The 13,300-nt window shown below is 37.5% G+C and overlaps 2 protein-coding genes across 5 annotated transcripts in view; one reads left to right on the forward strand and one right to left on the reverse strand.

Annotated features, from left to right (window-relative positions):
- The window catches only part of LOC139946200 (zinc finger protein GLIS3-like), a 90,011-nt gene extending 83,693 nt beyond the window's left edge, over positions 1-6,318 (forward strand). For 3 of the 4 annotated variants that reach the window (XM_071943821.1, XM_071943823.1, XM_071943822.1), the window contains one exon: positions 21-6,318. In XM_071943821.1, coding sequence (XP_071799922.1) covers positions 21-169 — 149 coding nt within the window. In that variant the 3' untranslated portion in view covers positions 170-6,318. The remainder of the gene's footprint in view (positions 1-20) is intronic. The other variant, XM_071943824.1, reaches the window with a different exon arrangement.
- LOC139946202 (tax1-binding protein 3-like) lies at positions 3,028-13,277 on the reverse strand. The gene is made up of 4 exons (XM_071943827.1): positions 13,005-13,277; positions 11,946-12,050; positions 11,398-11,475; positions 3,028-11,146 (listed from the first exon to the last, which is right to left on the reverse strand). The coding sequence occupies exons 1-4, from the start codon at positions 13,035-13,037 to the stop codon at positions 11,039-11,041; spliced, it is 324 nt and encodes a 107-aa protein (XP_071799928.1). The 5' UTR covers positions 13,038-13,277; the 3' UTR covers positions 3,028-11,038.
- Between the last annotated feature and the right edge of the window lie 23 nt (positions 13,278-13,300).

The raw sequence follows: 13,300 nt of genomic DNA on the forward strand, positions 1-13,300 counted from the left end.
TTATTCTTTTGTATCTACAGGGAATGCCGGAGACTTGCCAGGCAGTCCGGGAGAGTTCAGCATTTTAAGCGCCACGCATTCCCTCGACGATAATCCAATCTTCCAGATGAACGCCATTGATCGATGCCCGAGCCAACTATCTGCCGTCTATGCTGACGGCCCATCGTAACCCTGCACCATACTCCTCTTTGATTGGTGGATCCACTTGAAACGTCATCACTGATTGTTTGGATTTGGAAGAGTGATGACGATGGATAGAAGAGAGTCTGCTATTGGTCAGGAGAATGGAAAGGAGGCAGCTGATTGGATAGTCTGAGGTTGAATTATACCCGTTTCAGACAGGCGCTCCAAACCAAATTCTGAATTAAGTACATGAAAAAGTTGACGTCTGACAGTTTGGAGCGACTGGACGTGCTAGAAGTCGAAAGATCGACTGTTGCAGTCCTTCCAAACTGCTCTGGAGCGCCTTGGTTTCAGACGTCGATCTTGTCATGAGCCAAGCCAATGTAAATGTTATGTTAGTTAGGAGTGACTGGACGCGCTAGAAGTCAAAAGATCGACTGTTGCAGTCATTTTGAATGACTCTGCAGCACCTTGGTTTCAGACGTCGATCTTGTCATGAGCTGAGCCAATGTAAATGTTATGTTAGTTAGGAGCGACTGGATGCACTAGATTTAGAAAGATCGACTGTTGCAGTCGTTCGGAACGACTCTGGAGCACCTTGGTTTCAGATGTCGATCTTGTCATGAGCTGAGCCAATGTAAATGTTATGTTAGGTTTGCCTGTCTGAAACAAAAGAGTCGACCCTAATCTGTTTGGTTCGCCGCGACTTTGGCGCCCCTGTCTGAAACGGGTGTAAGCTTGCCCTCTTTTGGTGTGGATTGTCTGTGCAGTTGAGTTTTTTTTATCAAGAAGTTGAAAATCAGTGAACATAGTTTGGAAGGAGCTGTGCTGGTTTCAGTCACTGCCTAGCAACCAGCGCCTGTAATCATTTGATGTCGTTGAGGTACTTGCCCAATCATCGAGTAGTAACTTAGAGATTTGCCTGTGATTGGTTGAGATTATATAATGGGTAATAGTAATGTTTTTATCTGATTGGTTGTTATGTATATGATATCGTCATGAATAATTCATTAGCTGAATCTTTTGTTTGGTAATTAACTGATTGTTATGCACAAAGAGAGTTGTATATTTTTCCACACTGATAAGAGTCGACATGTCCAGCCCATATTTTGTATTGTTATTATTATTTTTTTTTTGTGCTTGCAATCATTGTAAAAAAAAATCATCCGTTTGTCATTTTTGTGTGGGAAAGCAAAAAACAAAGAAAAAACAACACTGAAATAGATGTAGTTTGATGGATTTTTCTGAGTTTTATTCAGAGGACTTCCTGTAGCAAAAGCGAGACGAATTTCACCATAACTTTAAGTAGGTCTGAGTGTAGCATTGTTTGTTATGTAAGTGTTACAGCATTATAAAAGAAACAAAGTATTGTGTTAACAGATATTGTACATATTATACAGAATCCTATATTTTATGAGAGGTTTTTTTTTGTGTTTAAATTTCATACAATTTTTTTTTTTTTTACTGACGACACTGGAACTGTACAAAGAAATTAATAACGAATTTCCAATTATTCACTTTTGACAATCTACAAAAAAGGAAACTCAAACAGCATTAATGTTTTGTGTCCGCCCAGAAATGTTTCTAAAGAAGTATTTATAGATAATGTGTAAAGTAGAATTTTTTTACAAAAGATAACTTGGTCTAACAGTTTGTTTTTCCTTAAAGATGCGAGGTCTGATTTTTGCCTGATTTGACCCCAAAATTTAGATTTTAAATTTGTCTATTTTTACAGATTTGAGAAAGTTATAAGCTGTCCATTTAAGGTTTTGCATGAACCACCCCCCCCCCCCAAAACTAAAATTAATTATTGTCAAGTTCCAACATTATCTCAGGTCCATCAGGCACAAACATTGTCCATTGCATTTGTACATTTTTTATTTATTTTGTTTCTTCTCGTTTTTTAACAACTGTTACAATACAAGAACAAAAATAATCATACGATTTGGAGAAAAAGAAAACTTTCTTTCGGTGATAATTAGACCAATCAACTTTAAAGAAGACAAACAAAATGAGAGGACCTTATAAGAGTTATTCATCATGAACAGTTACTCAGATATAAAACAATCTTTCCATTTTGTATTTTATTTTTCGTGAATTGATTCATGAAAAGTTTATTTTCACGTAACTAAGCATTTTTTTTCATTATCTAAGGAATCTTTAGTTCACTAAGGAAGTTTGTTTTAAACCCAACTTAGGAAATGAAATGATCACGTACATGTGCTGATTAAGTTAAGGGAATACATATCCGTCATCATTAATTTAATTGGAATCTTAATTACTCAACAAAAAACCAAAACAGTGATAATATTCCGTCCAGCCTATTTATAAGTCAGAGTTTTGTATCATGTGAAATAAGTTGTACTCTTCAAGAAACTTTGCTGGTGACCAAGAAAAAGTTGACTCGAATCGGGATTTGAACCTGAGACCTTCAGGTTTATTTGCCGGTGCTCCATCTACAATCCCGTCCAAAATGCTTGGGCTACCCATTCGCAGCTTGACTATAAACATTCTCTCCCCCCCTCTCCCTTGCTCAATGTTGATGGGAGCGCAGACCGTGTAATGAGAGCCAACATTGAAAGGGGCTCAATGAGATATGACCGGGGTTGTAGTCGTATTCTGGTGGCTTCCCGATTCTACAAGCCCTATCATGAGTCCGTCCAAATTCAGCAGGTGTTTTTTTCTCCTCCACTGAAGTGTATTATCTTCACAGAATACTGTAAGATACTCTTGAAGAAAAACCTCAAATTTTATTTGGGGAATTTGTTTTATTTTATTTTATTTCTTATGTTTAGAGAAAAGCGTTTGATGCTCGACACATGGCATGGTTCCCCTCCCATTGTGTCTTTATTGTGATCTACCATAATGTGTTAGAGTACACCACAAAAAAAATGGGTAAAAATAATTTTCTTGGTAAAACCAACAAGATATTAATTTTGGTTTTACCAAATGCACCAATGTGTGTTAGCACTGTATACTCAGTACTTTCACAAGCTCTGTGACCCAGGCTGGGATTCAAACCCACGACCTTTGCAATTCTGGAGCAGTGTCTTACCATCGAGATTGCCTGGCAGCCAGAGGCAGTTCGAATCCTGTATTTTTGCAGCGTTTTAACCCAAGAACATAGAATCCCAATTCCGATATCGTTTGTGAAATTATCACACCATGTTGGTGTTGCTACACTATAGATACGGACAGAATAATTTTAAGAATAAGAATAAGTTTTTGCAGAACATTTGAGAAGGGGGGGGGGGGCACCCTCTGCCAATTTCGGCCATGGTATAGAGTAAAGGAGTGATTTTTTTCTGACTTTTTTGCCCAAGTAAAGTGTCCAGCTTTGTTTCCAATGTAATTTTGTTCAATATTACTGTGTATAAAGTGACATAGATATAATGATGATATGCTGCTGGAGTGATGGGGGAGTTGAAATTTACCCTTCTTTTTAAGCAGAAAGTTTAATTTAATGACTTTTTTTTTTTAACTGTTTTTCTTTTACAAGGAACGTTCCTACAACAATGAATAGTACAATCAATAATTTTTTCAGGCTGTCTTTATTCAGTTCTCTCTCTCTCTCTCAATTCAGTCCAATTCTGGGTGGCACAGTTGGCTTGTGCGTGAAACGCTCGCCTCTCACTAATGTGACCCAGGTTCGATACCCGCCAGGGCCATGTGTGAGTTGAGTTGTGCGTTGGTTCTCTGCTGTGCCATGAGGGTTTTTCAGACTATCCGGTTTTTCTCCCTCGGGGAAAAATCAAACACTTTCGATCTTGGCTGTGCTCCGTGGTCATAATGGGCAGCTGAAGGCGCCCTTGCATGCCTGCTTCTCGAACACGCTGTAGCCGCGTCCTTCGCAATTCAGCTCTGCTGCGAGTAAGGATGATTAGCCCCCAAACTATTATTATTATTTGAATCTATAAGGTATTTGCAAGTTGAATTTGAATAAGGTTGGGTTTACCGGTGGCGCAACCAAGAATTGTCTTTGCATGGTGGAAGTAACTAAAGAGAGGTTTGTGATAACACCATGTGATATCTCTCTGTGAGTAGTGTTGGTTCTGAAAAGAACCGGTGGTATAAGAGAAGGTACTCGTTTGGTAATTACTCAAAACAAATATTAACTTAAAAACTGACTATGTAATGAGCATTGGAGAGCTGTTGATAGTATAAAAAACTGGAAGCAATGTAGTTTTTGAGAAAGGGGTAATTTCTCACTAAAATGATAAAAGACTTCTAGCTACGGAGTCTTTTATTCCTATCTGAAAGCACACAAATTCGTCCAACAAGGGTGTTTTTTCTTTCATCATTTTCTCGCATCTTCGATGTCATGACCAATTGAGCCCAAATTTTCACAGGTTTGTTATTTTATGCTTGTGATGGGATACACCAAGTGAGAACAATGGTCTTTGACAATTACCAAACGTGTACAGTGCCTTTGATCAGTATGCACACAGAATCAATGGAGATTTGAACCCTCAACCCGGCCTCTGCCAGTGTGTAGAGTAAAAAAATTAACAAATTATGAATATTTATTCCCAATGCAACTAAGATATCTATCAAACATTTCATATGAGGCTGCTTAAAAATTTTATAAGTCGGATCATATCAATCATGTCACTTCTGTGTAATTTTTTACAAAATAAATATTTAAAGGCCGTCCAATTCATGCCAAGTGATTCATAATACGTTCACTTATTTTCAGGTTTGCTTTTACTTAGTCTGTACTTTTGTGGTTTCTCGTAGCTTGTCCGTGAGGAACAACCTCTGCTACCCCACAAAACACTCCGTCCACACTTTATATATTTATATCTATAACAAAAGCTTGAATTTTTCTTTATAAAGGTATATTTTTTAGAGCCGGGTATTTAACTTATACAAAAATAATATCTTTCAACTTTTTAGTCTGCATGGATTTAGGGAGTAAACCCTTAATACTGACAAGCATTTAAGTTCGTCCCATCTTTAAGGTACTTTATTTCTGAATCATAATAACAGTAATTATAATACTTGTAAAGTGCTTGGCCCAATTTGATAAAGCCTGCATGCACAAAAACTTGCTAAGCGCAACAAACCTTTGCCTAGCACAACAAATTTTGCTTAGCAAAACAAATTTTGCTAAGCAAAAATAGGTTACCAGCCAGAATACCATACGATTGCTATTGCTGCAACTGGTACCAAGTAATTACTTGTTTAGCCAATAAATTTGCTAACGAATTTTCTGCTTAACAGCTTTATGAAGTTGAGTCCTGGTAACTAGTACAGCTGATCATGTAGCCCTTTTGGGAACCACTTCTGGTACCCAGTAATTGCTTACTTAGTCACTAAAGTTACTAAGCAGAATTTTCTGCTGACTTATGAAATTGGGCCCTGGTAAGCTATTCATGTAGCCCAGGCAACCACTTCTAATATCCAATAACGACTTGCTTAGCCAAGAAATTTGCTAAGCAGATTTTTCTGCTTAACAGCTTTATGAAATTGGGTCCACCTGGTATCTAGTAAATCTATTCATGTAGCCCTTTTGGAAACCAGTTCTTCGGGTTCAGTTTTGGCTTCACTTCCATCATCTCCGTTTGAAGCCCAGTACCATAAGCGCACAATTTTACAAACAGAGGCTTAGCCTCAACCATGGTTTCAAGAAGGATCTCACTTTGTAACAGTCCTCTTTAATTTTTAACTTGGTCAACCAAACCCAAAAGCTTTATTTCCAAGGTAGCAATTCACCATGGTGACTGTGGATGTTATTATTTGTAAAATCGGCAGAGAAGCAGCCATCTTTGGTTACGGCTACCTGCCCTTATTGTATTCATTTCTTTGTGATAATGTTAGAGGTGTGACAACTCATTATTTTATTGGAAAGCATTCAGTTTTCCAGACGGTTTTACTTTGTAGGATTTAATGATAATTATTTAAAAAAGGAGAAAAGAGAAAAAAAAAGACTTGTTTATATCATCAAGACATGATGAGGTTGAAATGAACACCAGGAATCAATTTCATGGCGCTGTTTATCTTGGAACTCTGCGCTTGCTGAACATAGAATCACACGAGGGCGCTGTGCGCACAAAATTATTGGTATAAGAAACGCCATGAAATTGGGTTCAGCTGTACAAACAATTGATCATGTCTCTGTTTTTTTCAAAAAACTTGAAATCAATTGTACTTTCTTTTTATCATTCATATTTTCTGTCGCAGAAATCTTAATGATTCTCGCTGAAACAAAAAAAAAGTGTTGGGAACGAAATAGACAGATTTCGGTGCTCTGTTTCACAAGCGTACAACTTCTTGAAACAACCAGAATTTTTGACGAGCATTGAACGGAATCAATGCAAAAAACAAAACGCCTTTTTTGTTTTGCACGACTAGATGTCTCTATGCAATCCAGAGATTTTTAATTTGGCTTTGCGTGGGTCCCGAATTATTGAAATTTTTTGGCTGTGAACTAACTGCTATGGCTTCTTCAATAAGCCATTTGCAAGTTAGATTTGAATGTCTGGTACAATGACTTGATTAGTCACAATGTACCGCTTACGTTTGAATTCATCAGACCATCAGAGTCGGTTGCTATTTCAAATGATTTGGGACAAGCTTTTGTATAGCAACCTCCAGATGAGCAGATCCTGGTACCATTGTGCCATACACATTCATTCAGAATTGTGTAGTGGTGTTCACCATCTTTTATGTAACTATGCAAAAGCTTGCTCTGAATCATGTGACATAGCAACTGTCTTGATAGTCTGAGGATTTCAAATTTAAGAGGTAACTTGTGATCAAGCCTGTCATTGTACCAGACAATATTCCAATCTAACATGCAAATGACTTATTCAAACCAGGCTTTACTTTGGATGTAGCCCGCTTCCTTTCAATATCTGGCATTAACGGTCATACAAAGCGGTCCGGGTACCGCACAACTTTGAAGCAGTACCACGACTTTCATCAATGATTTCACGAGTGGAAAAATACAGGCTGTGTTATGAGTTGTTTTTTATAAATATTACATGACATGTATTCTTATTACTTATTCATATTGTTGTCCAGAAATTGTCAAGTTGATGATGTCAATAAATTGACAAGATATTGTGAGAGATTGTGCGACTTTTTGGTTGATTTTTTTCTCCCTGAATACACAACATCGAGGCTGTGTCCTTAAATGGCTCTGCTTACCGCCGAATCCCACGCTTACGATCACCATTCTCTGCTTACGTGCAAGTGCAAAATTTCTGCGCAGCTGTTGAAGCGAGGAATGCCTAGTAACTATGCACGCGCACAAACCTAAAGCCGTGAAATACGCTTGACGTAAGGGCAGAATTCCCTGCTTCCGTAAGTGCAGATTCTTTGCTTACTAGAATACAAATGATCCCAAGAAATAACACTACAAGATAAGTTTGAACTAGGTTATTAAAATTAATATTTTTTAATTGATTATATCATAATATTTCATTCACAATCAAGTTAAAGTATGCAAGGCACTATTAAGAAAATAAAACAGAAAAAAAAAAATATGAATAAAAAAAGATGCACACTAGGTCAGTCAGTATTGAATACTAAGATATTTCAAAGATGTTTTCATCTAATAAATTGTTGCGGTACCTGCCGTCGATTTCACAAAACTCTCCCTAACTTAGGATTAATCTTTGGACTTAGGACGAGTCCCAAGCCTGCACTGTAGCATGCAGACCTTAAGATTAATCCTATGTTAAGAACGAGTAACTCGAGATAAGATGAGTCCTAACTCTTTGTGAAATCAACCTCTGCTTCTTATTGATAGGATTGGAACTTCCTCTAGCTACCGGGCAAGCTCGGTGGTCTTGTGGTATGATGTCATGGGTTCGAGTCCCACCCTAGTAACATAATTTAGGTCCACAGTGCATAACACACATCAGTGTAGGGTAAAACACAAACAATACACTAAACGATAAAGCTTCAAAAATTAACCTACAACTGAAATAAAGAATACACAAAATAGTTGAAATGATCGGTGATGCCATAAATATTCCTTGGTTATATTTTAAAATAATCAAAACGCAACCCAGAACCAAACAACTTCATTTGAAAATTAGAAGTAAGCGTTAACAAAATACAATTTTTTATACGAGCTGCATTTCGTTTGAATTTGAAACCTGGGTTTGGAAGAAGGGAAGTTTTAAAATTTGTATTGCAAATTTTAAATTCCATTTGCGTCGCAGTTATTTTGGTAGGCAAAAATAAAGTACAGACAAATGACTGAACTTGAGTTTTTCTTGACTGGTCGCTAATGCAGGTTTTTTTCAACGATCTACCATTTTTGTTGCACACTTGTGATGTTTGTTAAACAATGAATACAAAGTATTAAATTATACAAAAACGATAAATTTTATTAATCTTTATGAACAACACTACGTAAACAGCACCTTTGTGAAAATATATTGACAAGTATTACAGTTATGATATTGTCATGATCTGACTCTACATTTAATTTGAATGTATATTCCATGTACTTTTTTTATCCCTGTAATTGATAAGAGTATTTTAATTTGGTATGTTTGAAGCACAGAAATTTGTGCAACAAGGGTGTTTTTGTCTTGCAACTTCGATGACCAATTGAGTAAAGATTTTCACAGAATTGTTATATTTTATGCATATGTTGGGATACACCGAATGATAAGACTGGTCTTCGACAATTACCAAAGGTGTCCAGTGCTTTTAAGAACAGGAATGCGTAAGCAGCATTCTTGTCTCCGATTCACAAAGAGCTACATGTACCCCTTATTCCCGATGATGAGTTTCCCATCTTTTGGGACCCATCAGAATCAACAATGTTTTTAAAATATACAAAAACTAACGGTTTGTGTATTATCATTATAAAAAAATAAAATGGCCACATGCACTAAGTAAACAGTGGTTCGCATAGCTAATAGTTTTTAAACTAAATATTATAAACAATTTGTGCATAAAAACAGAGCCGATAAAAAATACCAAAAAGGAGCAAGCTAGTCATTAGACTGGTTCCCTGTTCTTATAGTATAAGGACAGGTATTGGTTTTACAGAACGGTGTATATCTGAACCACATAACTGTCAATATATTAACGTTGGTTCGAGGCCACTCTCGGGCTTAATAGACCGATCCATTAAGCTTCGCCCCATTGCGTATTGACCAATCACAACACAACGAAGGTCCGACACTAAGGTCCGACATGTGTGCGCGTATGCTTGGCGCGCGCCGCGGCAGAGTTGTGCAGAAAGGCCTTGGAAAGCCCCATGTGTTCTTGCTCACACGTGTGTCGTGGGCGGAGCCTACTGGATCGGTCTATTCACAAGCCTCCTGAGGCAATAGCTAGTCAGTGGCCACCACTAGAGGGCGCTGTCTCAATATAACATAGACTTATTGTGGAATGAGGTGTGGAAGGAGGTGCATGCTGGTCTAGCTAGCGGTCAAGTTTGATTAGAAATGCCAGCCAGATCAATACACTAAGCAGCCGTGTAGCCTGGGATCACACCCGAAGTTTATGAATGCCGGTAAATTAATCCAGAGGTCGTTGGTTCAAGTCCCGTTCCAGTATATTTTGTTTTGTTGAAACCCAACCTACTTCAAATGTATGCAGTCAGCTTCCCTTTTGGTTTATTATTTGATATTCAAGAATAATTTTAAATGACTAGAGTGCTACTCTGAACTACAAAGCAAGTTCACAATTCATTATTATTCATAAAACTTTGGTTTTTCTCAATTTGTTTTTTATAAAAAACTGACTAAAAGTACTGCTAAACACACCACCAGTATTGCATTACCAAATAATCCTCAATCCCACATTATTATTTGTTTTCAATTTAATAAAGAATTATCTATTTTCAATCTATTTCAACAACCAAAGTTCATCTTCTAAAAAGTCATATATGTGTACTCCTATATGCAGTCTTCATTCATAGAAGTTAGGTTTTACTGTGCACATCCTAAAAGCAATTCGCATCGCAATTTGCCGATAGCACCAAAGTTAACGGTATTTCACAGAGTTGGGAAGTATATATGTTTTAATCTTAGTCTGAAAGCTAACTGTTTTTCAAAGTTCAAACAAGATTCTTAATGTCATTGACCACCATCTTTGATGAAACGTGCACGAGTAAAAGGCTACCATTGGCTGAGAGCTGTGCGCAGCACGTACACTCGTGCATTTTGTCCACTGTTAATTATCAAACATGGCGGTCGATGACGGTATGCGCAATCCATCTATTGTTCCAATTAGAAGATAATGCGGCAGTCATAATCTGAAAGTCTTAATCAAAATCCAGCGCGAACATCATGGACTTTCTTGTTTCAGGACAATTGTTGGATTCAAGCCCGATATTTCATAGAGGCAATGAAGGCGACTGCCTCATGCCCCCTGCTGGTCGTTGCCTTGGTGCCCTTAAAATGTTCCAGTAGAAATTTACAATTTCTTCATAGAGTGCCCTTTACCAGGGAGAAAATGCCTTGGTGCCCTTGCCCTTTCAAAAACAAGGCGTACAAGCCTGTGGATTATTTATCTTAATTTAATGACAATGTTACACCATATTTATTTCAGAACGCACACTCATCTAGGAATCTTTTCTGCACGCCTTTTCTGCTCTCTAAACTCACTAAGTGACAGTCCGCTACTAAGCATAAATATTCACTTCAACAAAATAAGGCAAGCCATGAGAAATCTTTGGAATGAAACAAAACGTCTTTTGTTTCGCCAACATTTTCAATTTGGCAGGAAAAATAAATAGTACTGATAAGTTTTACCCCAAGCATAATAAAAAAAACGCTGCTAAATCTGAGAGAATCCTACCATAAATTGAATCTATTTTTCAAGAGCGAACACAATTCTTGTCACAGGCTGCCAGCTCAACACTCATGCTTACCAGCTGTACATAAATCCTGCTTTGTTAGCGGAAGAATTGACTTGTAAACAGGTCCTCTCTGAGTTGTTGCTAGATTCCTCTGCGATGAATCTTTATCTTGAGTGTGGTGTATTTCTCTTTTGTGAGGAGTTTAATGGCGTGACTGTGAGTGGACATGGTCAAGTCTAGGCCATTCACCTGTTAAAAAGGAAAGATCCACAAAATAAGAAAACTTGTTGCGTGCAAAATGAACACCACTCTAACCCCAAAATACATCTTCTCTCTGTAATTGATGCGGTAATGGCTGCTAAAATATCAGATTTAAAATGCCTCTAGCTACCGGCAATCTCAGTTGTCTATAGTTGGTAAGACACTGCTCTAGAATTGCAAACGGCATGGGTTCGAATCTCACCCGAGTGGATTTATGTTTTATATTATCACAAACTTACCTCCAGTATTTTGTCTCCAATAGCTAATCCTGAGAGTTCAGCAGGACTGCCTGGTTTCACGACACTTACAAAAATACCCTGCAAAACGGAAAAAAACAAATGAGTAATCTACGCTTGGGGGCGTATCGTAATGTGCTTGTATCTGCACGCAAATCGTGCGCATCAGTTCAATACGTTAGCTTGAGTGCATGAGGACAGCCCTGCGCTTTCTTGAGAAGAGGGTTTAAATTTCACGGTTGAGTGGTTAAGGGTATCAACTGGTGGTTAAGTCATCAGAGTGTTGGTTCAAATCCGGGTCGTGACCCACCTGTGTCCTTGAGCGAGATGCTTCCACCCAGAGATATAAATGGGTACCTGCGAGGGTAGAGGTTTATAATGTGTTGCGTGTATGAAAAGGCCACTAGCGCCATACAGCAGCTCTGTACTCCCCAGGGAGGTGAGCAAGATCAAAGGAATGTTATTGGCCTAAGGACCAGGGCACTAATGTAAAGTGCATCGAGACGTTGTTGTGAAATGCGCTTTGTAGTTATTATTATTATTTTTCTTACCGCATCTCCTGGTACGAAAGGGTTCTTGGATTTATCCTGATCGATTCCTCCGGCTATACTTAGCCCAAGACCAGCTCCGGGAATCTTCTTTAATGTTATGTCAATCTGAAAATGTCAAGAGACAAAAATGTTATTAGTACTTAAAAATCTTGTAATTCAAAACCTGATGACGTCATCATGATGTCACTGTCCAAGTTTCCTCCTAGAACTACAAGGTTCGTTCTGCTATCGTCTCTAGACAATAGCAGAATGAACCCCATAGTTCTACGAGTATGTTCAAAATCAAGTGCCGTCCTCATGGTCCAAAAGCCAAGTTTTAAGGTTCAATTTGAGTTACTCACACTATACTACGAGTGAGCCAATATTATTGGCGTAATTCTATATATAGCAAAAATTCAAGTAAAATACTATTGAAAGATTTAACTAAAGTGAAAGAATGTTCAAGTATATTTGTCACTTGCCCCCCCGCCCCCCCCCCCCCCAAGTCTCAATTGAAACACTATAAAATATATAGACTAAATAGGTACAAAGAAACATCCCCGTTCCAAGTTTTCCTTTGATTTATTCCCAAAGACTAATTCAAATTTCAACTTGACTCAACAAATAACATAAATCTAAATAAATGACATTGGCAATGAATTTCTGTTGTCACAACAATTTAATATAATTATTAATTGTGGCTAAAAAAGTAAATAATGAAGTCAATAATAACCTTGAGTGGTTTGTCATGTTTGTTTACATTTGAATGACAAGTTGTAACATACAGTTTGGTTTGTTTGTTGATACAAAACCAAAATATTAAACTTTCTGAATACTCGTTTATCAGAAAATTAAAAGATAAATAATAAACAGCGCCCTCTACAGTTGATTGATTTAATCTTAGACGCATCAAAAAAGTTGTGGGCGGTAGAAACGAACAGCAAATCTTCATCTTTAGACACTCATTTGGGGTAGAAAAACACAAAACTTGCTACAGTCATAGACCTGGAATGGTTTTATCGGGTGATCATCTTTAAAATTCAGACAATATCTTTCAAACGTCATAAAAACAACACTTACACACGGTATTCCACCATCGCCCATGGACGCCATGTTGGTAATTGTGTGGCTGTTGAATTTCCAGAGAGGAAAAAAGTAAAACCATAAACATTTTGCACATGCGAGAAAAACTCACATATGGAATTATTACGAGTCATCTTTTAGGAGTGGAATTTTACCGGTAGGAAACAAAACACAATAATAAATTATTATAAGGAAGGGAATTCTTTGAGTTTGTTGCTACATTACACAGTATGTTAGTGTTGGTAAAAAAACTGCAAACAGAAAGAAATGTTAAGTCTGGTTTTCACGTGAAT

The sequence above is a fragment of the Asterias amurensis genome, chromosome 13, assembly GCF_032118995.1.
Source record: "Asterias amurensis chromosome 13, ASM3211899v1".
In the NCBI taxonomy this organism is placed as follows: Eukaryota; Metazoa; Echinodermata; class Asteroidea; order Forcipulatida; family Asteriidae; genus Asterias; species Asterias amurensis.

Bases quoted from the DNA above. Each gene is read 5' to 3' on its own strand.
- LOC139946202 (XM_071943827.1), bottom strand. From the start codon at position 13,037: ATGGCGTCCATGGGCGATGGTGGAATACCGTGT. The intron at 12,051-13,004 runs GTAAGTGTTGTT...TGACATTTTCAG, and splicing joins GCGATGGTGGAATACCGTGT to ATTGACATAACATTAAAGAA. The intron at 11,147-11,397 runs GTAAGTTTGTGA...CCTTTTTAACAG, and splicing joins TTGGAGACAAAATACTGGAG to GTGAATGGCCTAGACTTGAC.